This window comes from Pelodiscus sinensis, chromosome 14 (genome assembly GCF_052426305.1).
Source record: "Pelodiscus sinensis isolate ZL-2025 chromosome 14, ASM5242630v1, whole genome shotgun sequence".
Classification (NCBI taxonomy): Eukaryota; Metazoa; Chordata; order Testudines; family Trionychidae; genus Pelodiscus; species Pelodiscus sinensis.
In genome coordinates this window covers 16,471,358-16,498,880 of record NC_143065.1, presented here as the reverse complement: position 1 = coordinate 16,498,880, position 27,523 = coordinate 16,471,358, and the positions used below count along the sequence as shown (strand labels likewise).

The 27,523-nt window shown below is 42.5% G+C and overlaps 1 protein-coding gene across 2 annotated transcripts in view; it reads right to left on the bottom strand.

Annotated features, from left to right (window-relative positions):
* Window positions 1–27,523, bottom strand: part of SLTM (SAFB like transcription modulator) — a 50,217-nt gene that overhangs the window by 20,360 nt on the left and 2,334 nt on the right. For both annotated transcript variants that reach the window (XM_075897326.2, XM_014578979.4), the window contains exons 3-8: window positions 5,113–5,177; window positions 4,534–4,725; window positions 4,215–4,262; window positions 3,268–3,295; window positions 1,437–1,905; window positions 842–891 (exon numbers count right to left, since the gene is read on the bottom strand). In XM_075897326.2, coding sequence (XP_075753441.2) covers window positions 842–891; window positions 1,437–1,905; window positions 3,268–3,295; window positions 4,215–4,262; window positions 4,534–4,725; window positions 5,113–5,177 — 852 coding nt within the window. The remainder of the gene's footprint in view (window positions 1–841; window positions 892–1,436; window positions 1,906–3,267; window positions 3,296–4,214; window positions 4,263–4,533; window positions 4,726–5,112; window positions 5,178–27,523) is intronic.

Genomic DNA, 27,523 nt, shown 5'->3' with positions numbered 1-27,523 from the left:
TAAGATGGTTAAAATCAGCATTTTTTCCTGTACAGAAGTTTCAAAACTGTATTAAGTTAATGTTCAGTTGTGAACTTTTTTCAGTTAAACTCTATTCCTCCAGAATAGTGATAGAAATGTAGCCGTGTTAGTCTGGGGTAGCTGAAGCAAAATGCAGGACAATGTAGCACTTTAAAGACTAACAAGATGGTTTATTAGATGATGAGCTTTCTGGAAGTGGGTCTGGCCCACGAAAGCTCATCATCTAATAAACCATCTTGTTAGTCTTTAAAGTGCTACATTGTCCTGCATTTTGCTTCTATTCCTCCAGTGTTTGTAACTCTGAGGTTCTACTGTACAGGAAATTTAGAAGACAAGATTAGAGTATTATACATCAAAGGACAGGGCTGTGATTAACTGTAGGTTCTCTCGCTGAAATGCTTATGCTTCAAAATAAAGCCATAAGAACCAAAAATGGAGCCCACCTTCTGCTTTTGATTGATTTGAAGTAGATGAATTATGTTTTCACTTATTTGAATTAACTGGCTTCAAGAGAGCTTGGAGACAAAAGAAAATACTGAAAAATTAAGGCCTACTGTACTCCTAGTACTTCTGACTTCAAGCAAAAATGGAACCAATTTTCTAAGACATTGTAGTTCATAGCAAGAAGGACATAACAGGTTAAGAGATTTTCTGCAGAAGCTTAGGTTTTGGTCAAATCCTGGACTGATTCCCATGACATGTAAAGCAAAAAGTGGCTATCCAATTTGCATACAAAATTGGATACAATTTTATACTTTCTGTGTTTAAATTACAAGCTACAGCAATATACAACTAAGTGCTACAGTAAGAGGTAAGTTACCTTTATCTTCCTTTGATGTAGTTTTGCTTTCTTTGGATTCCTTAGCAGAGCTGGAGAAGCAAATCATCAGAAGAAAATTGAAAATACAGAATTTTAGACACTGCATTTCACACTACAACTATCAGGTAAGTTAACATTTCAAAAAGGGGTGGATTGGGTTATATTTGAACAAAAAAAATTCCCTTATGGATTCTTGCACTGATTTTCCCCAAGATGCCTGAAGATCTAGATTTTCTGACAATTCTATTCAGTGGATATATGGCAATCTTCTCCAGATTTCAGGACGGGGACTTGACTTCATTTTGTGTTCTTAGAACTGATAGCTGTTCATTACCATCACCACAAGGATACTTAAACTTGTCAATTTGAAAAAAAAAAATAAAATGCTGACAATTCGACAATGCAATCAGTAGGACATAGTGTTTATACGAAGATCTTGAATTTTTAAAAAGTAACTTATGGCGGTCAAAAAAATCTATAGGCAGGAGCACAAAGATATTAATTTTAAGATGCTTGCTGCTACCCCCTTAATGTAGAGTGATCTTACTGAATGCTGGTACTCAGTATCGTAAAGAACGGACATAGAAAGACAAACCTCTTTGCTTGACCAGAGGCCCCAGTAGACGAGGGACCTTTCTTCAAAGTATCCTTTTCTTTGTCTCCAGATTCTGCTTTCTTTGAACCTTCTCTGGCTTCCTTCTTGACAGGATCACCCTTCACGCCGTCTTCCTTCTTACCATCTTTATGGTTCTCAGTCATCTCATAATCCTTGCTTTCCTTCTCCAGGCTCTGTCCAATGGCATCCTGCGCATCTTTTGGCTTACTTGCTTCAGAATCTGTAATTTTCACATTTTTACCTGTTTCTAGGAGGTCATCACCATCAAAATCCAGAGTGATAGCATCTTCAGCCTGGATTGTAACCGATATGTTATCATCCTCAGCTTCTTTCACAGATGTGTTAGCTTCCATCTCTTCATGAGCCGTATGATCAGCCTCAGCTAGGCTTTCTTCTGAAGGCAGAGGTTTAGATACTTCTTGTATACCATCACCAGAACCTGCTTTATCTAAGAGGATTTAACAGGAATAAATATGGCAAAACAAGAAGTTTAAACAATTTCATATGCATAAGCTAGAATAGGACCTAGAAAATACAAAGCCAGTTATTTGCACTGATGGAAGGTATGGGGGGGAAAAAACAAGGTGTATTAACATGTAAATAAATCCTTTACCCAGGATCACTTATTTGCCATGGCAAAATACATTTTCTAAAAGACAAACACCAACAAACAGTAGGAGTCTGAAAATGGTTCCATACTGTAGATATCAGTTTTTCATAACAAGTATCCATTTTCCATTTTAGGTGTTAATTTGCCATAAAGAAAGGCTTTCTTCAGATGCTTGAAGTTTGATTAAATCGGTGTTTAAAAACCTTCCTTCTTGTAAGACTTTTAACCTTCCAAAATCCTGATGAGCTACAGTCGGGAGTGGTTAAATCAGTCTTCAACTCAGTTTCAAGGTTCTGTCTTGATCCTCCTTTCTGAATGGTTGTTTGGCAGCCAAGATAGCTTTACGTCAGTGGTCTACAGCAGAAACCGAAATGTGTACTTCAAAGTTCGTAGCAGACTGGTTTTCAGTCTTCACCCACTTGGCAAATTTTCAGTATTCATTCTCAGTCCCATAAGTAGTATCTCCAACAATATTCTGGCACTCACACGAAACACATGCTTCAGCCATAGGGTCCCTTCATGAACAGTGAGTGTGTAGTTGTATTCTGTAACTTCAATAGTGTCCATCTTGTGTAAAGTGAAAGTGTTCCATGTCCTTTCTAGGCCGCAATATGTAGAATCCTTTGGCTTCTCTTCAGAAAGTCTCTAGTTGGTCAGATGTGTCACATGCTTCTGAAGTGTTAATAATTAGGATGGCTTTATAGAAAAGCCACTGTTCTCCACGTTTCTGAAAGCTTCCTTTACCATCCTAAGAACAATCTGGCAGCATATTGATGATAGTATGTGACAAGTCAAGCAGATGATGGTCCATAATTGATAGTGTTTTCACAGCTCAGTGTAGTAATGTACTGTCTCATTCAGTTAAGCACCTACCAGATACTGCAGTGCAAGTTTTAAATTTGTGCATCAAGATTTACTGCACCATAGAAACAGAAATCCTTGCATACTTTGTTTCTGTTTAATAAATAAGTATATATCCACCACAGTAAATGATACATACTACCATCAACTCTGAGAAGAAAAACCCACTGAATGCATGGAACATAGTGAGCTTTTTAAAACAGGAACAGTAGATATTCAGTACTAGAGACAAACCTAGTTAACAGACTAAAAAAAGAAATCAAGCAAGTTTCACTTTTAAACTACCAGTTTGAAGTGTTTTTAAAACCTCTCAACTCTACTAAAAACTTGAAAACATACCTTTTTCATTTTCTTCTTCTTCACCATTCTGCAAAACAGGGGTAAATTAAATTTAAGATCTGTTTGCACAAAACGTAAGAATTTCACATGCACAGTAATCCAAGTTTCTGAATTAAAGAACTGTTTCTAAAAACTAAATAGTTTAATTACACTTTAGCTCCCAAAAATAGCATAAAAAATTAGAGTTCTTATCACAGTACTCAGTAACATCTTTGATTTCTATTTGAGAATAGTACTTTTTCAGTACAAATTTCCTTTTCCATTAAAGGGGACTTACAACGGGTGGCCACATGTTATCCATGTCTATTGTAGCCAACAAAGTGTTACCGGACAAGTTTATGGTCTTCCAATCAAGAACAATTAAGAGTATGATCTCTGTTCTGTTGCACTATTTCAATCCCCTTGTTTGAATATTATGCAACAAACATATGATACGTATGCTATTGAACAAATGTTTACTTTTTGGGGGGGTCAGCAAGGTTAACTGGGAAGGAGAAGATCTCTCCCACTACTAAAAATACTGCTTGCACCCATGTATGTATTCACACATTCTGGATGTCTTCACTAAAAGTATCTGGAACTCTCACTCTGAATTTCAGAACCAGAAGAATTTTATCTATGTTACAACAATGTGTCACAGATACTCCATATAGTACTCAAGTGTCATGTGGGTGCATTCATGCTCAAGGCACTTTTGGATCAATTAACTAAACGTGCATAGAATGCACCCACATGAACCAAGTACTGTCACTTTGGGAGGGCATCTCAAAGTCCAAGCCATCCATTTGCAAAGCTTATATTGCAACCATTTGCAAGCATCTATACTATACCATCAGAAGCTCAAAAGGTGTAAGTTTGAAAACTTAATTGACAAAGAAGGTCACTTTAAACCAGGTTTTGCTTCAAATTTATAGATCAGAAATTTAACAGGACTGTTTGGAACTTACATGGACAGTTAGAAAAGTATCATCTTCTGTATCCTGAAGATCATTTTCCTAAGTTGGAAACATAGATAAGCAACTTGTTAAACAAGCTAGTAATAATGACAACACTTACAAAAAGCATCTAAAGAGAATCAGCTCTGTACTACTCATCCAGGTTAACAGGAGCAGGGAAGTTTGAAGTAAGTACTACCTCTTTAATGAGAGCTGAACAAGAAACTGGAAGAGGCAAACTTTAGCGGCCCAAAGAGTTTTAGACAGACTAAATAGAGATGTGTTTTTCCAATGAATATTCATATAGATTTTAGCAAGTGTGGCAAGGTACCTGGCTTTCAAAATCCTTCTCTGCATCTTCTGTTGGCTCTCGCTGTTTTGAATCAGAGTATCTCTTCTTTTCTGAATGAGTCAGTTCTTTAGAATGCAAGTTCTCATCTTCATTTTCAGCAGATTCTTCGAAGTCTTTCAGTTCATCATTTCCATCTTGATCACTTGCCTCTTGAACCTCCAATTCACTTTCCTTTCAATCAAAACAATATATTGCATTGAGCTTGATTTTGCTTCCAGTGAAACAGACACATTGCTTCTTCAAAAGTATATCAAACAGCTATACTTTCTACAAAGTACTGTATATATAATCATTCTAGGAGTCCCCACTTATTTGGAAGCACACAGCATACTCGCACTTAGAAAGTTACACATCAAGATGAATCAAGCCATATAATTAAATGTGTATGGAAAAAGGTCTGATCAAATATCTTGCAGTAGCGTAAACAGCATAAACAACGATTTAGATCGCCATCTAAGTTAACTTGCTTCAAATGGAACTTTTCAGCCAAAACTTTGATTCATTTACCTGACTGGAACAGTCTAGTATTTAAATTTCTCAAAGAAATATAGTTATTACCTTGACAAAGGAATCATCTTCCACTGAGGCATCACCACTTAGTTCATCGGTTTCTTGTTTTTTACCTAAAAGACATCAGGGGTACAATAGAGCTAAATAACTTGGGCACACCCATGATAAATAAAACATCCAGCTAATTTAATTCATGTCAGTCCATGGGTGTTGCTGGACCCATCAAAAAGACTCAACACGCTGGTGCTTCTCATTCCCATTCAACTTTTCATCCTTCCCTTCTTCCAATAAATGGACCAATTATCTAGATAAAGTTAATCACTCCCTAGTACAAATAGCTCAAAACCCACCTCTGGTGTAGAAAACAAGTTGTTTGTCTCTTGAAGAAAGATCAACTTGATTTTTTTAAAGTTTTCCAAAATTCTAAACAGTATTTCAAAATGTGAAAGTTTCCTGCCAAAACAGGGTACAGATAGACTGTTTTCTCTTATTAGTTACATGAAAAAAGACAAAGGTGAATGTTCCAACCTAGTTTTTACACATGCATCTTTAGATGAGATTTGAATTTAAAAAGCATTCTTTTGCCAAGGTTAGATATCTTAAATAGAGAAATGTATGCTTTATATTTGGACTCCAATACCATGAAATTAGCAAGGTTCAAGTGGCAACAAAAAATGATCAAAAGGCATGATTCAAGAAGCTAGTCTTCCTTTCAAGGTGAATGACTTCACAATAGAAATATTCTTTCTAATCCACAGAATCATCAGATCCTCGAAAAATTCTAACCTAGCTGGTTTTAGAATGTTACCTTTTTTAACTTGGGCAATTTGTATTGCTCCTGTAGCAGCTATATTCAGATGTTCCAACAAATCTTATAGTCTTTATCACGACAGGGCAATACACATCCCATGAAACATTTTCTTCTAGCCCACCATGATCCAGAGGACAATGTTCTGTGGGCCAACAGGGTGCTCAGCCAGTCTTTTTGCCTACCACGGAACATTTTTTTATTTCAGAAGGTGAACAAATTACTAGGAGGAGGTTGTTCTAGATGTCATTTTGACAAATAGGAAGCTTGGATGAAAGTGATCATAAGAGTTCATGATTCTAAGGAATCGTCAGAGGAAGAACAGCAAAATAAAGCCCATGAAGGTAGACTTCAGCAAAGGAGTTGGTAGATAAGATCCCATGGGAAACAAGTGTTGGTACAGGAAAAATAGGAAGTTTGGCAAGAGCGACTACCCTGGCTTAACCAGGAGACCCTGAATGATCTAAAAAAGGAATCTTACAAAAAGTAGAAACTATATCAAATCACAAGGATGAATACAATCAAATTATGAAAGTATGTAGGGGCAAAATTAGAAAGGCCAAACGCCCAAACAAGCTCAAACTAGTTAGACATAAAATGTAACAAAAAACCACTCTACTAATATATTAGAAGCAAAGGAAGACAAAGGACAGGGTAGAGCAGTGGTCACCAACCAGTAGATTGGGATCTACTGGTAGATCTTGGAGCCTCTGACAGGTGATCCTGACTGGTTTGGCCAAGAGCCCAGCACTTAGCTGCCCAGCCCTGAGACTGCTTCGCATATCCTGCCCTTTGCCTTGGAGCTGTCCCCTCAGGAGTCTCCTGCTTTTCTGTGCAGGGCAGCGGAGGGAGAGGGGGGTGCTGATGTGAAGGTGCCCCCTCCTCTCCCACCTTGTATCCTATCTCCACAGAGCAGAGAGGGAGCACAGCAGGACTTGGCATGGAGTTTGTTGACTGCTTTTGGGAATGGTACAGGCCCCACTATACCACCACCTGAGGTAAGCAGGGCCCAGCTGGTGCCCACATCCCAAAACCCTACCCCAGTGATTAACCCTCTCCTGCACCCCAAGCCCCTGCCCTACCCCCGAGCACCTTGGAATCTCAATGCCCTCCCAGAGCCTGCACCTAAAACCCCACTGGTACCCCAACTGCCTGCTCCAGGAACAGCTCAGAGCCCCTCGCTCACTCAAATCCCTTAATCCAGTGGTCTCCAACACGGTGCCAGCAGGTGCCATGGCGCCCGCGGGGGCATTTGTTTGCACCCGCTAAGTGCTTGGGGCTGGGCCGGCCCCGGGCACGTGGCGCATGCATGGTGCCGGGGCCGGCCCCGGGAGCGCCGCGAATTGGCCGCCCTCGTTCCGGTGCTTGGGGTGGGGGGGGGGGGGGGGCAGTGCCGGCCCCGGGCACGCGCAAGTATCCTTGCCCTCTGGCACCTGGCAGCCTCAAATGGTTGGGGACCACTGCCTTAATCCAAGACCAGAGTCTGAACCCCAACCCTCTGCCCCAGCCTGGTGAAAGTGAAAGAGGGTGGAGGAGGGAGGGACAATGAAGTGAGATGGGGTGGGGCCTCAAAGAAGGGGCAGAAATGAGGCGGGGGCAACTGTGTGGGTTTGAGGTAGATCTTGGATTGCACTTAAATTCAAAAGTGATGTCATGCTTATAAAGGTTGGAGACTACTGGGATAGAGCCATTACTCAATGAACAGGAAAAAACAGAAAATGTAGAAATGGCAGATGTGCTTAAACGTGGCAATTGGACATCTAACAGTGAATACAGGTGAAAATGGCATAGGCTCAGAAGCTAAAACAGAAAAAGTTAACAATTACTTAGAAAACAGAGATGTCCTCAAGTCACCGGAGCCTGATAAAATACATCAAGTACTCACACAGCTGACTAAGGAGATAACTAACCATTAGCTATTATCTCTGAAGAGTCATAGAAGGGAGAGATTCCAGGAGACTGGAAAAGGGCAAATACACTGCCCATTTACAAAAAGGGAAACAAGGACAAACCAGAGAATTACAGACCACTCAGCTTAACTTCTAAACCAAGAAAGATAATGGAGCAAATAATTAAGGAATCCATTTGCAAAAGTAATAAGACGACAAATTACAATATGCATGAATTTGTAAAGAACAAGTCATGTCAAACAAACCTGATAGCATTCTTTGATAGAATAACAAACCTTGTAGATAAGGGGGGAGAGGTAGATATGGTATACCTTGGGGAAGGGGGGAGAGAGAGGAAGATGTGGGATACCTAGACTTTAGTAAGGCTTTTGATACAGTGTTACATGACCATCTCATTAACAAACTGGGAAAATACAACCTAGGTGGGTGCATAATTGGCTGGATAACCATTCCCAGAGAGTAGTTATCAATGATACACAGTCATGCTGGAAGGGCATAACAAGTGGGGTTCCACGAGGATCTGTTTTGGGATGGGTTCCATTCAATATCTTTAATGATTTGGATGGCATAAAGAGTACACTTATAAAATGTACAGATATCAAGCTGGGAAGGTTTTGGAGGATAGGTTTAAAAATTCAAAATGATCTGGAGAAATGGTCTGCGGTAAATAGGATGAAATTAAACAAGGACAAAAGCAAAGAACTCCAATTAGGAAGGTGCAATCAACTGCATACATATGAAATGGGAAATTACTACTAAGGATGTTAAGTATAGTATAATTCACTAATCTAATAGTCAATGCATTTTTGCATTGATTAGTCAATAGGGCGGTGCTGCCCCTTTGAAACGCCACGGCGGCGTTTTAAAGGGGAAGCACTGCACAGAGCCGGTACAAGCACTGCACAACTGATATCGGGCTCTGTGCAATGCTTCCCCTTTGAAATGCCATGGCGGCATTTCAAACGGGCAGCGCTGCAGGGACCCCTGAAACACTGAGGCAGCGTTTCAAAGCAGCAGCAGCACCACACAGAGGCTGGAACCCCAGGCTCCGTGGAGCACTGTGTCTTTGAAGTACTCCTTCTTTCCCCCCTTTGCTGCTTCTATCAGACACAGCAAGGGTTTGGGGGAGCGACTAGTTGACTAGTCCTTAACATCCTTAATTACTACCTCGGAAGGAGTACTGTGAAAAGAGATCTAGTGGTCATAGTATCAGAGGGGCAGCCGTGCTAGTCTGAATCTGCAAAACTGGACAGTCCCTACGTAAAAGAATCAATGGACACAAATCCGATATTAGGAATGGCAACATAGAAAAACCTGTAGGGGAACACTTCAATCTCTCTTGGCACACAATTGCAGATCTAAAAGTAGCCATCCTGCAGCAAAAAAACTTCAGGACCAGACTTCAAAGAGAAACTGCTGAGCTACAGTTCATCTTCAAGTTTGACACAATCAACTCAGGATTGAACAAAGACTGTGAATGGCTAACTAACTACAAAAGCAATTTCTCCTCTCTTGGAATTCGCACCTCCAGATCAGCTACCAGAAGTGGGCCTCATCCTCCCTGATTGGATCTACCTGGTCATCTCCAGCATGATTCTGGCCTGCATATTTATACCTGACTCTGGAAGTTTCCACTACATGCATCTGACAAAGCGGGTCTTTGCCCATGAAAGCTTATGCTCCAACACTTCAGTTAGTCTGTAAGGTGCCACAGGACTCCTCGCCGCTTTTGCAGTGGTCATAGTGGCACCAGGGCCCTAGCTTTTTTCAGGCCCACTATAGTATTGTACATCTTGCAGCGCTTCATCCCAGTCATACAATTTCATGAGCCAATTTTGATTCTGAAATTACTGTAACATTTTACATTTCCGAAGAATGCCCCTGCCCCTTTTCTATTGTATTAATACTCAGCGTGAGAGAATTAAACAGTCACTGTGGGCCTGCAAATCCTACCGAAAGAAGCAGCCGGCACCGTCTCCCACTGTCTTATGATGCTTTACTTTGTCCCTCCCACCAGTGGGTCCTCTCTACTGCCTATGAACAAGGAACTTGGTATGATTGAGGAGCACAAATCTCTGTATCTTAGTCTCAAACTACAAGTCCTAGTTTAACTGCACAAACACAATCCCTATTCATGTAGAGAAACATGGCTTGAGACTGCTCTAACACGGCTTCTTATTGTCCACATCTTGTGCTGGAGCCAATAGCTCTATAGAGACAAGGAATTAAGTTTCTATAAATATCCTCAAGCATGATACACAATTTAGCTTCAATATTTTCCTCATGACAATGGACGTTTGAGCATGGGGCAGGACCGCCAGGGCTTCCAGACCCTGGTAAAGACCTAGGACCTCCAGACCCAAGGCGGCATTTCAAAGAGACAGCCGCCACACAGCTGAGCCATAGCTCAGCTGTTCAGCGCTGCTCCTTTAAGATGCAAAAGTGTCATGGAACCAGGGGTCAGCTGGGGACTCCCCCGCTGACTCCGGGTTTCACACGGCATTTCCCCAGAACCGGAGGTCAGAACTGATGGAATTTCCATCCACTAGTCAATCTGCCACATTTTAACATCCCTAGTATCACACACATCAAGGTGGCCTCTTTACCCCAAAAGATTGTTCTTTTACAAAGAATACTTTAAAATAGTATTTAATTGTTATGACACTGATCTTGCAACCCTCACTTGACTTCAGTGTCACTATGTGCCCAAATAAAATTAACTTAAAATTAAAGAATGTTTTATCTTATTGTTTGCAAACCTATATGGTACATTTTGAAGATATTTTAGAATTGGTCATAGTTTCTCCAGCACGCTGTTAAGATTCTAGATTAAAAAAAAAAAAAAAAAAACAACAAAACCCTAAGCCAAGTAAAAAATGATCAAGTTACTACACTGAAGTTCTCCAGAGAATAGGTTTATAAACTTAACAAAAAAAAAGGTCTGGTAGCACTTTATAGACCAACAAAACATAGATGGTATCATAAGCTTTCAGGGGCACAGCTCATTTCTTCAGATCACTGGAGTTTTGAGTTTAGGATGTGCAGACCCAAAATAAATAGGGGAGAAGGGAGATGGGGGAAGGAAAGAAAAAAAAGGGAGGGGGTGGTAAACAAGGAGCAGAGGGTATGAAAATAAAAGGGAAAAACAAGTAGGCAGAACTGGCAATCTATAGACACCTGAAGAATGGATAGTTAAAAAGAAGCAGATAAGGATCAAAGGACAGCAAAAGTGATAATCTACACAAAGAGCTGTTTGCACCTTCATTGAATGTTAGGTTGATGATATCCCAGCCATCCCTCATCTTGATTGAGGCCATCAGCATGAGAATTGAACTTGTGGATGAATAGTAATTCTAACACCTCTCTGTGTATTTGACTTGTAGAATTGGTTTGAGATAAGACAGTCACCTGGAGATCTTTTAAAGAGTGATTAGGTAGATTGAAGTGCTCTTCAACAGGTTTCTGTATGTTCCCTTACATATATCTGATGTATGTCCATTGATTCTTTCCCATAGGGACTATCCAGTTTGTCTTATGTAGCAGTGGGGCACTGTTGGCATAGATCAAATTACTGGATGTGCAGTTGAATGATCCTCTGATTTGGTAGCTTATGTTGCTGACTCCAGTAATGAATTTGCTTGTATAGATATACAAGCAAATACGATCCAGGGAACTATAGGCCGGTCAGTCTTACCTCGGTTCCTGGAAAAATCATGGAAGGGATCCTTAAGGAATTCATTTTCAGGCACTTGGAAGAGAGGAAAGTGAGTAGGAATAGTCAGCATGGATTCACAAAAGGAAAGTCATGCCTGACCAATCTGATTAGCTTCTGTGATGAGGTAGCTGGCTCTGTGGACATGGGAAAGTCAGTAGATGTAATATACCTTGACTTTAGCAAGGCTTTTGATATGGTCTCACACAATATTCTTGCCAGCAAGTTAAGGGAATGTGGATTGGATAAATGGACGGTAAGATGGATAGAAAGATGGCTAGAAGGCCAGGCCCCCGCAGGTAGTGATCATCGGCTCGATGTCAGGATGGCGGTTTGTTTCTAGCAGAGTGCCCCAAGGTTCAGTTCTAGAACCGGTTTTGTTCAATATCTTTATTAATGACCTGGATTAGGGGATGGACTGCACCCTCAGCAAGTTTGCGGATGACACTAAGCTGGGGGAGAGGTAGATACACTTGAGTGCAGAGATAGGATTCAGAGTGACTTAGACAAATTGGAAGATTTGGCCACAAGAAATCTGATGAGGTTCACAAGGACAAGTGCGAAGTCCTGCACTTGGGACCGAAGAATCCCAAGCATAGTTAAAAGCTGGGGACCAACCAGTTAAGCAATAGTTCTGCAGAAAAGGACCTGGGGGTTACAGTGGATGAGAAGCTGGATATGAGTCAACAGTGTGCCCTTGTAGCCAAGAAGGTGAATGGCATATTAGATTGCATTAAGAGGAGCACTGCCAGCAGATCCAGAGATGTAATTATTCCCCTTTATTCGGCTCTGGTGAGGCCACATCTGGAGTACCATGTCCAGTTTTGGGCCCCTCTACTATAAAAAGGATGTGGATGCATTGGAGAGGGTCCAAGGGAGGGCACCCAAAATGATTAGGGGGCTGGAGCAGATGACTTCTGAGGAGAGGCTGAGGGACTTGGGTCTGTTTAGTCTGCAGAAGCGAAGAGTGAGAGGGGATTTGATAGCAGCCTTCAACTTCCTGAAGGGAGGTACCAAAGAGGATGGAGAGAGGCTGTTCTCAGTAGTGACAGATGGCAGAACAAGGAGCAATGGTCTCAAGTTGTGGTGGGAGAGGTCCAGGTTGGATATTAAGAAAAACTATTTCACTAGGAGGGTGGTGAAGCACTGGAATGTGTTACCTAGGGAAGTAGTGGAGTCTCCATCCCTAGAGATGTTTAAGTCTCGGCTTGACAAAGTCCTGGCTGGGTTGATTTAGGTGGGATTGGTCCTGCCTAGAGCAGGGGGCTGGACTTGATGACCTTCTGAGGTCTCTTCCAGCTCTATGACTCTATATGTGGGCATAGTTGGCACCATGGCTGATTGCAGGGCTGGGTTCTTGGATGCTTATGGTGTGGTTGTGTAGCATGGCTACCAGAAACAATTCATTTCAGGTTGGGGGGTTGTCTGTAAGCAAGAATAGGCTTTTCCCTAAAGGCCTCTGAGAATGAGGGATCATTTTCTAAGATGGGTTGCAGATTGTGTATAATACATTGCAGGAGTTTGAGTTGTGGACTGTAGGTGGTAAGTGGAATTCTGTTATTCTCCCTTTGAGTCTGTCTTTAAGTATTTCATGTCTGCGTACTTTTTTTGGCTCTGTCAATCTGTTTTTTTACTTCTCCAGGTGGGTATTTTTAGGAATGCGCTATAAAGATCCTGTAGATGTTTGTCTCGGTCTGTGGGATCAGAGCAAATCCAGTTGTATCTTAGGGCTTGACTGTATACAATAGGTTGAGAAGTGTGTCTGGGATGGAAACTAGAGGCATGAAGGTAAGTGTAGTGGTCGGTGAGTTTCCAGTATAGAGTGGGGGGAATTTGTCCATTATTTAGTTGTACTGTAGTGTCCAGGAAGTGAATTTCTCATGTGGACTGGTCCAGGCTGAGTTTGATGGTGGGGTGGAAGTTGTGAAATCCTTGTGAAATTCTTCAAGAGTCCCTTTTCCGTGGGTCCATATGATAAAGATGTCATTGTGTAGCATAACTAAAGTAGGGATGTTAGGAAGCGAGAGCTGAGGAAACGTTCAAGGTCAGCCATAAAGATGTTGGCATACTGTGGTACCATGCGGGTGCCCATTGCTCTGCCGCTGACTTGGAGATACAAATTGTCTCCAAATTGGAAGTAGTTGTGGGTGAGGACAAAGTCACAGAGCTCTGTAATCAGGTGTGCAGTGCTGTTATGGTGTTCCTGCTGACTTGTAATCTGTCTTCATGTGGAAAGTTGGTGTAAAGGGCTTCTACGTCCATAGTGGCCAGCATGGTATTTTCAGGTAGATTACTGATGTTTTGAAGTTTCCTCAGGAAGTCACTGGTGTTGCGGAGGTAGCTGGTAGTGCTGGTAGCATAGGGTGAAGAGGGAGTCGATATAGCCAAATAATCCTGTGGTAAGTGCGCCAATGCTTGAGATAATGGGCCATCCGAGATTTCCAGGTTTGTGTATTTTGGATAGCAAATAGAAAGTTTCTGGTTGGAGATTAGGAGGAGGTGTTAGTGTAAATTTGTTCCTGAGTAGCATCAGGGAGCTTCAACAGCAGTTTTTTTAGGGTTTTTTGGTATTACTTAGTGGGGTCATAGAGAGAGGCTTGTAGAATCTGGTATTGGTGAGTTGTCTGCATTCCTCCTGTTCATAATCTATCCTGTTCATGATGACTACAGCACCTCCTTTGTCCGCATAAAATAACCAAATTATTTTATTGTGGTTTCAGGTATATAGATCAAATATATTCATCTGAAGGAGTTTTAGAAGTATTTGATAACAGAAAGCACATGAAAAATGTCTCATTTGTGGTAAACCCTTTTAAGCAACGGAGATGTCTTGAGTTCGGAGGCACATATATACAGGTGCAAAAAAAAAAAAAAAAAAAAAAAAAAAAAAGTATTTGCCAACCCCTTTCTCCAAAAAAGAAGTTGCATTTATTACTATTTTATATCAGATAAGGATGCCACACAAATCTCATCATGAGGGAGAAACAGTCTTAGTGGTTAGTTTCCTGTTGATTGGAATTCTATAAAAATCTGTGAATGCAACTTATCTGGTGAAGCCAGTCATCCAATACTCAGAAGCCTCCAAACTAACAGATTAAACTGCTTAAAGGAAATGAGTTTTCTTGCAAGCTTAGAGGCAACATTCCTTGCAAGCTTAAAGGCAACATGAATAGCCTTGGTGATTAGCCCAGTGACTAGGTATATTCAGGAGAGCAGACCGCAAGTAAGATTTTGAACACAGTGCCGAGCATAAGAGAGTTCATCTTTATTACTAATCTGTTAAAGCATCCATGCACCAAAAAGAGCAACCTTAGACTGCACTATGGTTGATGAGTTTAAACTAGCTTCTTCCATGGTTGTCCTATTCAACGCAATTGTAGCAGGAATTTTAAAAGCAAAATCTGTATGAAGATTTACTGCTAGTTATCTAGAGAAAAACTTGGTTGGCAATGTGACCTGTGGTGCCTGGGATCACTTACACTGAAAATGCCAGAGTTAGAGTAGACTGCAAAAGGAGAGCAAGTTCTCCCAAAACTAGTGGTTAATACTGAAGTTGGATTCACCAACCAGTCACAAACTGTGTTCCTGATCCCATGTACAGGTTATCACACAACTCCCTTTACACATTCCAGTTATCTGGCTCCCAATCAGCACATGGAGTTATCAACTTTGGATCATCCCCAAAATACCACTCTGCTAGCCAATCCTTCAGCATTTAAAACTAAAAGTTATTATTAAAGAAGAAGAAGAGAGTTGTTAAAAGGGTATGAAATATATGGACTATGAAGTCTTATGCATATATCACATTCTAAATGGCACTGATGAGTTTGCTGGCTTGCATTCTCTCTGGAACACATCCAAAACTGGGATATCCTTTGTTTCAATATATCAATTTGCAGCTAAGTTGCTCCAGAGGTAAGAAGCAGAATTGAAGACTAAATAGAGATGTTACCACCTCTTTATATCCTTTGCCACGTGGCTTGTACTTCACACAACACAAACCTACAGCAAGCGAACAAAAAAGCATTTGGGAGTCCCCTTTCAACAGCATGCCCTTAAACATCCTGCTGACTGGTCCTAAGTACAGTCCCCGCTTCTAGAAATGTAAAAAGTCATTTAAAAAAGTAACCATGTAACCACTGACAACCCTAAAGTGCTACATTATCCTGCATTTTGCATGTAACCACTGACAACCCTAGCAGTTACACAAGCTGCAGGCTCTGCAGTTTGAAGCTTTTATTTTTATATAAGCTTCATACTGCAGAACCCAGAGCAAAGCCTCCCCTGCAGGCCCCACTCCTGAGGAGCCAGCTTCACTGTCAGCTCTGCAGTATGAAGCCTTCCAGGGAGGCTTTGTATGTTGAATAGCAGCTCATCACCCATTAAACCATCTTGTTAGTCTTTAAGTGCTACATAGTTTTTCCTTTTGTTTTAGGACGGCTTTGCTAAGGGCTCTGCAGGAAGCCAATGTGTAATCTGCAATGCGGGGAAGGGGCTTAGGGGAAGCGGCTTATCGGTTAATCATTTAAATCTCTAAAGCCTTCTCAAAAGGTTCATTTTATAGCTGTACCTTTGATAGGCAATCAAACAGGCTGTATAGTGATTATGCTAATCAGTCCTAGAGTGGCACCCAGAAATACATCACAATACATTACATATATTTGTGATAGAAATGTAGCCATGTTAGTCTGGGGTAGCTGAAGCAAAATGCAGGACAATCTAGCACTTTAGCACTGGTTAGTCTTTAAAGTGCTACATTTTCCTGCATTTTGTTACATATATTTGTAACAACACAAAGATGATACATACATATAAACATTATCATATTTAAGCAATAACATGTCCACTGATACCTTGTAAGATTCATTGCAGCTTTAGGATACTAGATCAATAACACTATAAACGGTCACTCATACTCTGTACAGCATCACAGGCAGTTCAAAATGAACATCAAGATTAACTCAAGTCATTTGTGTGAACAGAGAACCTAATGCCAGTCTTGCATTCTTTGATACAGTTCAGAATCTCTGATCACCACTAAATGCTTGTTGACTGAACTAAAGGTCATGATTAGCCTACACTTCGTCCAGTTCACCATATGGCATAACATTTCAGAAGCACTAATGAATCTGTGTTGGTCACAGAGACTAATATGGATAGAACTGTAGCCATGTTAATCTGATGTAGCTGAAACAAAACACAGGACTATGTAGCACTTTAAAGACTAACAAGATGGTTTATTAGATGATGAGCTTTCGTGGGCCAGACCCACTTCCTCAGATCAAATAGTGGAAGAAAATAGTCACAACCACATATACCAAAGGATACAGTTAAAAAAAAATGCACACACATGAAAAGGACAAATCAAATTTCAGAACAGAAGGGAGAGGTGAGGGAGGGGAGGTTATAAATGCTTGGTAGAGATCCTGAAGTTTCTGGTCTCTGTCAGTGGGATTAGAACAGATGCAGTTGTATCGAAGGGCTTGGCTATAGAGGATGGATCGTATGGCGTGTGCTGGATGGGAACTGGAAGCATGTAGGTAACTGTATGAGTCAGTGGGTTTTCTGTAGAGGGTGGTCTCTAATTTTCCATTGTTGATTTGTACTGTGGTGTCCAGGAAAAGAGGCAGACGAATACCTAGAAGCCATCTACTTCAAGAAAGACCCAAGAAAACCAACAATAGAACACCACTTGTCATCACCTGCAGCACCCATCTTAAACCTGTCCAACACATTATCAATAAACTACAGCCTATACTGGAACAGGATACTAAACTCCAAGAGGCTCTGGGAGTCAGACCCATAGTCTCCTATAGATAACCACCTAACCTCAAAATGATTCTTACCAACAACCACAGGACATACCACACTAATACCAACCCTGGTACCTTCCCTTGCCAGCTCTGTCCACATATTCACTCTGCTGATACCATTATTGGACCTAACCAAGTGAGTTATAAGATCAAGAACACATATTCCTGCACATCCAGAAATATAATTTATGCTATCATGTGCCGAAAGTGTCCGTCCACTATGTACATTGGACAAACGTCTCAGACACTTCGCCAAAGGATCAATGCCCACAAAACAGCTATTAGACAGGATCACAAAGAAAAAACAGTTTCTTGCCTTTTCAACCAGAAAGGACACTGTCTCAACGATTTAATTACCTGCATCCTGCTTCAGAAGCCTTTTAAATCTGCACTTGAAAGGGAATCCTCTGAACTGTCATTCATGCTAAAATTCGACACACTACGCGGGGGGCTCAACAAAGACTCTGGCTATCTTACCCATTACAAAGATAGCCTCCACAATTATCACCTCTAATACCATTAGCTCACAGACATTTAACTTTCCCCTCCTCCCCCTGCCGCATCCCCCTTCCGTTCTGAAATTTGATTTGTCCTTTTCATGTGTGCTTTTTTTTTTTTTAAACTGTATCCTTTGGTATATATATATATATATATGTGGTTGTTACTATTTTCTTCCACTATTTGATCTGAGGAAGTGGGTCTGGCCCACGAAAGCTCATCATCTAATAAACCATCTTGTTAGTCTTTAAAGTGCTACATAGTCCTGTATTTTGTTTCAGAGACTAATATGAATGCTTTAAGGATAGGTTGTTCATCCCACACCAGCCATGATGGGGTTAAGGAAGCTGAGAAAAGAACAGTTAGTGTGACAGGCTACATATGAGGAGCTTAGGCTGGCAAAGCAACCCATGGCTGGAAGATGCTCAGCTGTGTAGGTATGGAGTAGGCTCGTATAAAGCCCAGAAGCTGGCAACAGAAACGCCTACAGTGAAAAAGCTTGCAGCCATCTTCTGTTCATTAAAGAGGGAAGGAGGGAACACAGGTAAGAGTAAGACACTGGTCCTGAGGGAAAGATAATAAATACTGTTCTTTGGTCAACTCTAACTTTGTCGGTATAGCTCTGCTCTTCACAGGTTTGGAAAATCTGCACCCCAAAGTGACTCAATGCCTGTTGATAGTGCTATGTTGATGGGAGAATGTCCCCCATGGACACAGCACTGCTCAGGAAGGTGGAACACCTACACCAACAGGAGATGTTCACTGGCATAGGTAGCTTCTTCACTAAGCGCAGTGATGCAACTATGCCATTGCAACTCTTAAAATGTAGACAAGCCTTCAAAAAAGAAACGGGTAGAGAAGAAAGCCTGTGGGAAGTGCAGTAAGATGCAGTCCAGAGAGCAGAAAAGCTGGAGACAGACCAGATCATAACTGCATGTTACAGGATTTCTGAGCTAGAATCCATAGTAGCATGCAGGCCCAGGTTCCCCTCCCAGGACTGATAGAGTGGCATTGTCCCGTCTGCAAATCTAGCGAGACTCTATAGCCCAGAAGGGCAAATCTGATAGTGACATGGCTAGAGAACCAAATAATGAAGAGGAAGATGCAGCCCCTAGAATGGGAGGCCACAGAGTGAGGAGGGGACAGGCTGAAAGACATCAAGGGCAAGTGTCATCCCTGGAAGAAGCACCACTCATTGTGAGTTAATGCCCCAGAATAGTGCTTGATAATAAGAGATATGGGGCTTGTGTCCCCTGCTCACTATGCTCACCAAGTCCCCTCTCAGCTGGGGAGGGCCCACGGCCAACACCAGCTCCCCTCCGCCCCCTGTCCACAGAGAAAGGCCTGGCCCGGAGGCCATCCTGGATCTCCCCTCTTTCCCCCCTGCCGCAGCCAGCCCTGGCTTTTGGGCCTACTGGCCCCTCCTAGCCCCAGCTCTTCCCCCCCCACCCCCCAGCTGCTAGGAGGGGCCTGGCTGAGGCCGCACACTCCTGCCAACTGTTGGGGGGGCTGGGACGAGGTTTTTTCCTCTCCCCACCTCCCACCACTGGGGAGAGTATGGTCCCAAAACCACCTTGGCTCTTTGCATCTCCCCCTCCCCCCCCCCCCCCCGACTGCTGGGAAGAGGGGCTGGGGCAAGGGTGGTGCCCGGCTCTCCCCCCGACCGCCCAGCATGGGGGCAGTGGGCCAAAGCCACACCAGGCTCAGCTTTCCCCTCTTGCCACTAGGAAGTAGAGGGGAGAACCAGCCCTTCAGGTGGGTCCTGGGAAAGGCCATGCTGGAAGTGGGTGGGGGCTTGTCTCCTGTGGAGGCAAAATAACATGACGACGTCACTCTGTTGTACAACAAGAAAAATGTTTTTATAGAGAGATAAGATCACACTAATAAACTGGAGGCATTTAAGAGAGTCCTAAACCAAACTGAGTGAAATGGTGGTGAAAGATTATCTGGTACAAGACTAGAGAGAGTCAGACTCCCATTGAAAATTATCAGATATTGTTAACTAGAGAGTAGTGGCAAGGAAACATATGCAAGTACAGACAGAAAAGTTTATACCAAGAAACTTGATGGAGCAAATGGCATGACTATGAAAGTCACTTCAGATGTCACTATGTCCTTGGGATAGGATATTATGGTTTTACTGCATAGCGATATAGCGTAAAGTTTTTGTACTGATGAGAAGTATCATGTTTGATTAAGACAACAGAAGATTATGGAATGAAATTTCAATTATGTAACTGCTGGTAGAGGTCATGAACATCCAGGAAAACTATGGGGTTTGTGGAGGTAGAGATGTAGCTCAGCCTTAAATATTTTATGACTTTTGTAAGACTAGCATTCAGGGGGATACTCTATAATTTAGGGATACGAATGCTAAGTAGCATGGAGGAATGAGAAGACAATATTACTATAGAATGTGCTATATCTTGTATATATTTAGGTGATACAATGGGGTTGGAGAGTAAAGGTACCAAATTAATTCAATTGGTAAGCGAGTCAGATATATCTACAGGCATATTCACGTTACTTCTACCTACACACTGCTGTTAAACTAAAATTATGGTCTGAAATTAGACAAGAAAAGAAGCTTATCATATGACACCAATAGGTCTAACTTAAAAATAAGTTAAACTAGCATCCTTGCTTGTATTAGCATTTTAGTATTAAAAGAGGTTTTAACATTTACTTGTTATTCAACCTGTTTTGGTTATTTTAGGCTATAGACCAGCAGCAGGCAACCTGCAGCCCACTGGGGCTTTGTGTGTGGCTGGCAGAACCCCTGGCTGGCCACCTCCCACCCACACTTCTCGTGCTCCAGGGTATCACACTTCCTGTTCCTCCCCCCATCTCTCAGAACTTTTGAAGGAGCCCCTGCTTCTCAAGCTGTTTATGGCATTCTAACCCTAGGAGGGAGGGAAAGGCGTAGGTACAGAATGCAAATAAGGCAACTTGTGCACTCCGAAAGCGCTGGGACGGAGGGGGAAAAAAGCAGGTAAGTGTGAGGCTCTGGCACCTTGGCGCACAAGAGGCACATGGTGGGGGAAGGCAGACAGGGGGACCACAAAACCACTTGTGGAACCCCATTGGGACTCAGGCTGTGATGGCCCACTGAGAAGGAGGGCCACTCGTGCAGTCCGCTCACCATTCTTGGTTGCCCATTGCTGCTAGACAAAGGTTTCTAATCTCAAGTTCGCCAGCACTAGCAAAAAGCTGCTGCATTTGGGTTACTTCATATCTAATAATCAAAGAAATGTTCACATCTAAGAAAATATTACATAATTTCTTGTAGGACTTAATGTCGGACTAAGTTACTAGGATCTTTCCCATATAGCCAAAACATTTTTGGTGACATAGCATTCTCCACTGAACAGCATATTAAAAGAGACTGCATATATGCCTGCACACAAGAGAAATTAGCTATTAAAATCAGGAAAGAAGAGTCCCAACAAAGTTATTCAAGCAAGTTCTATTTACCACTCCTATCTGGGCCTGAAGCCTTAGATACCTATTAACATTTTTATTCTGAAAACCTCTACTGGATTCTGTATGAAGTTGCTACTTGACTAGAAAAAGCTTTGGTCTCCCTTTTCACTGATGTTCCAAAGGAGGCCCTCCTCTAGCTAACCCTTTCCTGAGCCTCTTTCTAAGGACTGGTCTCCACTACCAGAAATGCTGCAGCGATCAAGCCACTGGAGGTCCATTTAGTGGGTCTAGTGAAGACCCACCAGATCAACTGCTCATCACTTGGATGTTGACAAGAGAATTTCTCCCATCAACTCAGCATGGTGTGGACTGCATGGTAAGTAGATCTAAGCTACGATGATTTGAGTTACACTACTAGTCTAACTCAAATCGCATAGTTTAGACTCTCCCTCTTAATAAAGGCCTGCCCTACTGTATCTACTAGGGATATTAATTAGGTAACCTCTAAAATCTTAACAGTTACAAGCTATAGGCTCTTCAGTGTAAGTTTTATACTGCAGAATCTGCAGCACAGTTGGCTCCCAAAGAGCAGGGCCAGCAGCCAGTGCATGCTGGGAGCCAGCTCCTGGCTCCACTCCTGGGGAGCTGGCTGCACTACAGGATCTGAAGTATAAAACTTATACTGCAGTGTCCTCAGCATGGGGCAACAGCTGGCTCCCTGGGAGCTGGCTTAAAAGTACTTGCCTGCACTGACTCCCACCTGCTGCCTCATTCCTAGGGAACCAGCTGCCGCCCTTAGGCTGTTCCCTCTGTATCAGCAGCTTTTAAGCCAGCTCCCGGTGCATACAAGCTTTCAGCCCCGCTTCAGGGACTCCAGATGCCACCCCTCACTGCAGGCTGAGAGACAGAGCCAGCAGTGCAGGGTAGAAGCCAGTTCCCCAGGGAACAGGGATGAGAGCCAGTGTGTAATCGTTAAGCTCATGCTTATCGGTTAACTGTTTACACTGTAACATCCCTAGTATCTACTATTTCCCTTATAACTTCAGTGGCAGCCTCTGCTCTTCATTGCTTTCCCCCAACCCAGCGGTAACTGTATAATGATTGGGGAGCAGTAAAACTGTCCTTAGCATAAAGTTCTGAATAGCATCAGTAAAGTATATTAAATACTATTAGCTTTCTTTGATATGCTAACAAGTCTTGTGGATGAGGGAGAAGTGGTGGATGTGGTATACCTAGACTTTAGTAAGGCATTTGATATGGTCTTATATGATCTTCTTATCATTAAAGTAGGCAAATATAACTTGATGAAGCTACTATAAGGTGGGTGCATAACTGTTCTCACAGAGTAGTTACTAACAATTCACAATTGTGCTGGAAGGGCATAACAAGTGGAGTTCTGCAGGGGTCTGTTTTGGGACCAGTTCTGTTCAATATCTTCATCAATTATTTGTATGATGGCATAGAGCAGTGGTCCCCAACCTTTTTGGGTGGCGGGCACCGTATAGGACTGCCAGGCTGTCCGGGGGCAGTGCCACGCGCCCGGATCCATGCGTGCGCCGGGTGCCCGGGGGCGGGGCCGCACGTGCGCTGCGCTCCCAGGGGTGACGTTAGGTGCGCGCACATAAATGCCCCGGCGGGTTCCATGGCGCCCACGGGTACCGCGTTGGGGACCACTGGCATAGAGAGTATGCTTATTAAGTCTGCAAATGATACAAAGCTGGGAGTGATTGCAACTGCTTTGGTGGACAGGGTCATAATTCCAAATGATCTGGACAAACTGGAGAAATGGTCTGAGGTAAATAGGATGAAGTTTAATAAGGACAAATGCAAAGTGTTCCACTTAGGAAGGAACAATCAGTTTCACACATATAGAATGGGAAGCGACTGTCTAGGAAGGAGTAAGGATGTTAAAATGCTGTTAACTGCAAGTCAACTAGTCGATAGGCATTTCCGCATTCTTCCTTTGAAATGTACAAGACTGACTCATCAACTAGTCAACATTACTATCCAATAAGCAAATGATTATTGGAGAGTCGACTTATCTTTAACATCTTTAGGAAGGAGTACTGCAGAAAGGGATCTAACGGTCATAGTGGACCACAAGCTAAATATGAGTCAACAGCGTGACGCTGAATGCAAAAAAAGCCAAGATGATTTGGGGTGCATTAACAGGAGAGTTGTGAACAAGACACAAGTAAGTTAGCATATATAACCCGTGGGCTATACACGTTTTTACAAACCCCGCCCTCTCCTACGGGGGTATACATGTTTATTTTTCCTCATGGGGCCTGGAGGCTCTCTATTCCCCCGCCCAACAGAAAGTGGGTTGTGCCTTGCTGCGGCTGCGTGGGGCCTGGGCATGAGTGTGGCTCTCCTCCTGCAGGCCAGCCAGTGCACCTGTGCTGCGCTCTGTTCCCCCACCCAGAGGAGGGTGGGTTGTGCCTGCCTGCGGTTGCGCTGGGCCTGGGCTTGAGTGCAGTGAGTGGATGAATGCAGGACCCGCGGGCTATATAAGTCCATGGGTAATCTAAGGGTTCTTTTACACAAAAAAGAAAAACCACAGGTTATACACGGGTGCGGGTTATATTTGCTAAACTACGGTAGTCATTCTTCTGCTCTACTCTGCACTGATTAGGCCTCATTCGCATATTGTGTCCAGTTCTGGGAACCTCATTTCAAGAAAGTTGTGGAGAAACTAGAGATGGTCCAGAGAAGAGCAACAAAAACAAAGGTCTAGTGAACATGAGCTAAGAGGGAAGACTGAAATAACTGGGCTTGTTTAGTTTGGAAAGGAGAAGACAGAGGGGACAGGAGAGAAGTTTCCAGTTACCTAAAAGGGTGTCACAAGGAGGAGGTAGAAAAATTGTTCTCCTTGGCCTCTGAGGATAGAACAAGCAGCCATGGGCTTAAACTGCAGAAAGGGAGGTTTTGGTTGGACATTAGGGGTGTGTCTAGACTACATGGCTCCGTCGATGGAGCCATGTAGATGAGTTTACTAGACATAGCAAAATGAAGCGGCGATTTAAATAATTGCCACTTCATGTACATCAAAATGGCCACGGTGCTGTGCAGATCAGCTGATCATCAGAACAGCTTGGTAGTCTAGACTGGGATCAGCCACCCCAGAAACCTTTGTTTCACAAGGCATAAAGGATCTGATGACAAAGGGTTCTGGGGTCGGCTGATCCCCATCTACACTAAAACTCTGTGCCAACAATCAGCTGATTGGCACAGTGTGGCCGCCATTTTGATGTAAATGAAGCAGCAATTATTTAAATCGCCGCTTCATTTTGCTATGTCTAGTAAACTCAGCTATACGGCTCCATCGACGGAACCATGTAGTCTAGACACACCCTAGGAAAAACTCTTGTCAGGGTGGTTAAACACTGGTATCAATTGCCTAGGAAGTTTGTGGAATCTCCATCTCTGGAGATATTTAAGAGCAGATTAGATAAACATCTATCAGGGATGGTATAGATGTTGAGTGGTCCTGCCGTGAGGGCAAGGCACTAGACTCTATGACCTCTTGACATCCCTTCCAGTTCTATTACTCTATATTTATTAGCTTCACCCTGCAGCTGCTTGGAGAAAGCTATGAGCAGCAGCAAGTCCACTAAAAAGCAGCTTGTTTGCAAAGTTTATCAGGGAAGTAAAACTACATTTTGTTCATAATGGAGGGTTGATTTTGAAACTAGAATTGCTTGGAGCTTGTCTACACATATAGCACTATAGGAGCACAGCTGCATGTTTAGCAAAGACGCTCTATGCAGATGGGAAAGTGCTGTCCATAGCACTGTTCATACCAGACCTCATGTCAATGCAATAGACACTACTTGGGGATGGTTTACTCAGAGTCCTAAGCAACATAAGTTACACCAGCATAGGTTAGGTCTACAATACAGGTTAAATCTTAAAGTCTTTCTGAGGATATTAATGGCTTAATTTTCCCTGCTTATTAAGGAAGGCTTTCTGGGACAGAGTGACCAGTGGGTTTTACAAGTGCTAGTATTTCTAATTAAAGTCAACTGCTAGGTTTATGAGAGATTAAAAGAATAGTATTTTAGCAGAAAAGTTAGTTCTCCAGAATAGGAGAGAAAAATAGGTAGGGGAGCAGAACAACATCAGGTTAAATTAGTGCATACAAATCTAGCCAAAGCAACAACAACATAATCTGGTGGATAAAGAATAACTGTGTTCTCAATTTGGAAAAGGTATTACAGTAAATCCACTGAAAGCAAAGACTGGGAAAATCTGACAAATCAAATACATTTCTCCAGGATAGTCACTTTAGAAGATAAACATATCCAAATATGGTATAAGAGGGTCATTCTTCCATGCAAAGCAAGCCCAGCAGTGTATTTGTAATATTATAAAACATAAATATGAATAGCATGAATTATATTCAGATTCATCACAGGACCCTTGTTAACAGAAATATGTCTGAATTAGGGATATTAAATATCAGTTAATGAATAGTCGATTAACCTCATGAATTCTTATTGGTTACTCAGCTATTCTATTGTCCCTGGTGGTGGGGCCAGCCGCCAGTGCACTCTGGCCCCACTCCCAAGGAGCCCCCTGACACTCCACACGGCTGCCTTGTATCAGAGACAGCAATGCAGGATGCCAGAGAAGAGCGAATGGTCCGTGAGGGGAGCCGGTTTAAAAACCAACTCCTCTTGCGGACTGGCTGCCTGTTGCCCCACACTGCTGCCTCTGATACAGAGGCAGCAGCATGGGGTGACAGCAGCCCCTGTCGGGGTGGGGAAAGAGGAAGACTAAAAGCTACCAGACCTGGCGTAAGCTGGAACTGAGCTGGGCTGCCTGCCTGGCTCCTACTACGCTTTAAATATAGAACCACAATGGGGTAGGCCCCAGAAATGGCGCAAGCCAGGACTTAGCCAGGCTGTTGTCCAGCCTGCTAAAAAATTACTGGCGGGGGGGAAATGTGTGTATTCTACAGCATTAACCTATAAGCTTTTGCTTCTCAATTAATGGACTACACTATTACATCCCTAGTCTGAATCAAGTAAGCATTCCATTATAATCAATTTCTGTAAGCTTTCAAAATGGGAAAGAAGAAAAAGTGAGAACTTGTCTTAAGACAATAAGGAGTCTTGTGACACCTTAAAGGCAAACAAATTTATTTGGGCATAAGCTTGACTGTGGATTCCAGGCCACAATAGCTTCTGCCCAAATAAGTTTTAGTCTTTACGTTGCCACCAGACTTGTTTTTGTTAAAACATACTAACAGGGCCACCCCTCTGAAACTTGTCTTAAGACACTGTATTGATGGCTGTAAAAACAAAAAACAAAAAAAAGATGGAATTTATATTGTATAGCAGTGTTTCCCAACTGGTGTTCCACGGATCCCCAGGGAGTGAAAATAAGGGTTCCACAAGAAAATTCCATTATAATAATATTTTATTATTTTTAAAAAAAATGTTTTAATATGTGCAATTATGATCTTGTTGATCATTTGTTTATTATCATCCTTACTTATTTGTGGTCTACTCTTTTAGCTCCGTATATTAGACTGTTATCAGGGGTTCTGCAAAATTATGTCAAGTTTAAAAGGGTTTCATGGACAAATACAATTGGGAAACACTGTTCTATAGTAAAACTGGAAGCTACATCTTAACCAGCAGCTCTCAAAGACTTGGTCCACACAGTAACATCCACAGTAGGTAGAATGACAAGTTGGAGGTCTAGTAGTAATACTATCCAAGAAGGAACCTGTTAGAGGCCAATTTAATAAAAGCATGTGTATATCACTCATGATTTAAAGAGACAAAGAAGAAAGAAGGCAAAATAGTCATCACAGCAGGAAGAGTAACTTGGGTATCAGCTTACTTTTTGCTAAAAACACAACACTGTGTGATAAGGTCAGTATATGTTTCTAAATTTTCAAAGTTCCATACAATTTTCTTAAGTTTTCTCCTTAATAATCAGGGTTGTTAAATTTAGATTAATCAACTAATTGAATCATCGATGAAAATTCCATCGACGATTCGATAAGTGCAGAGGTCCCCGCCATGGTGCCTGCTGAAACATCTGGGCTGGCCCCGCCCCCGGCGCACAGCACATGCGTGGTGCCGGTCCCAGGCGTGTGAGCGGCCTCTGCCCCGGGTGCGCGGCACATGCACGGTGCTGGCCCTGGGCAGCCCCCACCCCCAGGAGCCCGGCGCATGCACGGCCCTGCCCCCAGCAGCCACGAAAGGTTGGGACCACTGGATTAGTGGATAAGGGTGCCTCTGCTTTTGAAATGTAGCAAGAGCCCCAAGGGGGCACAGAG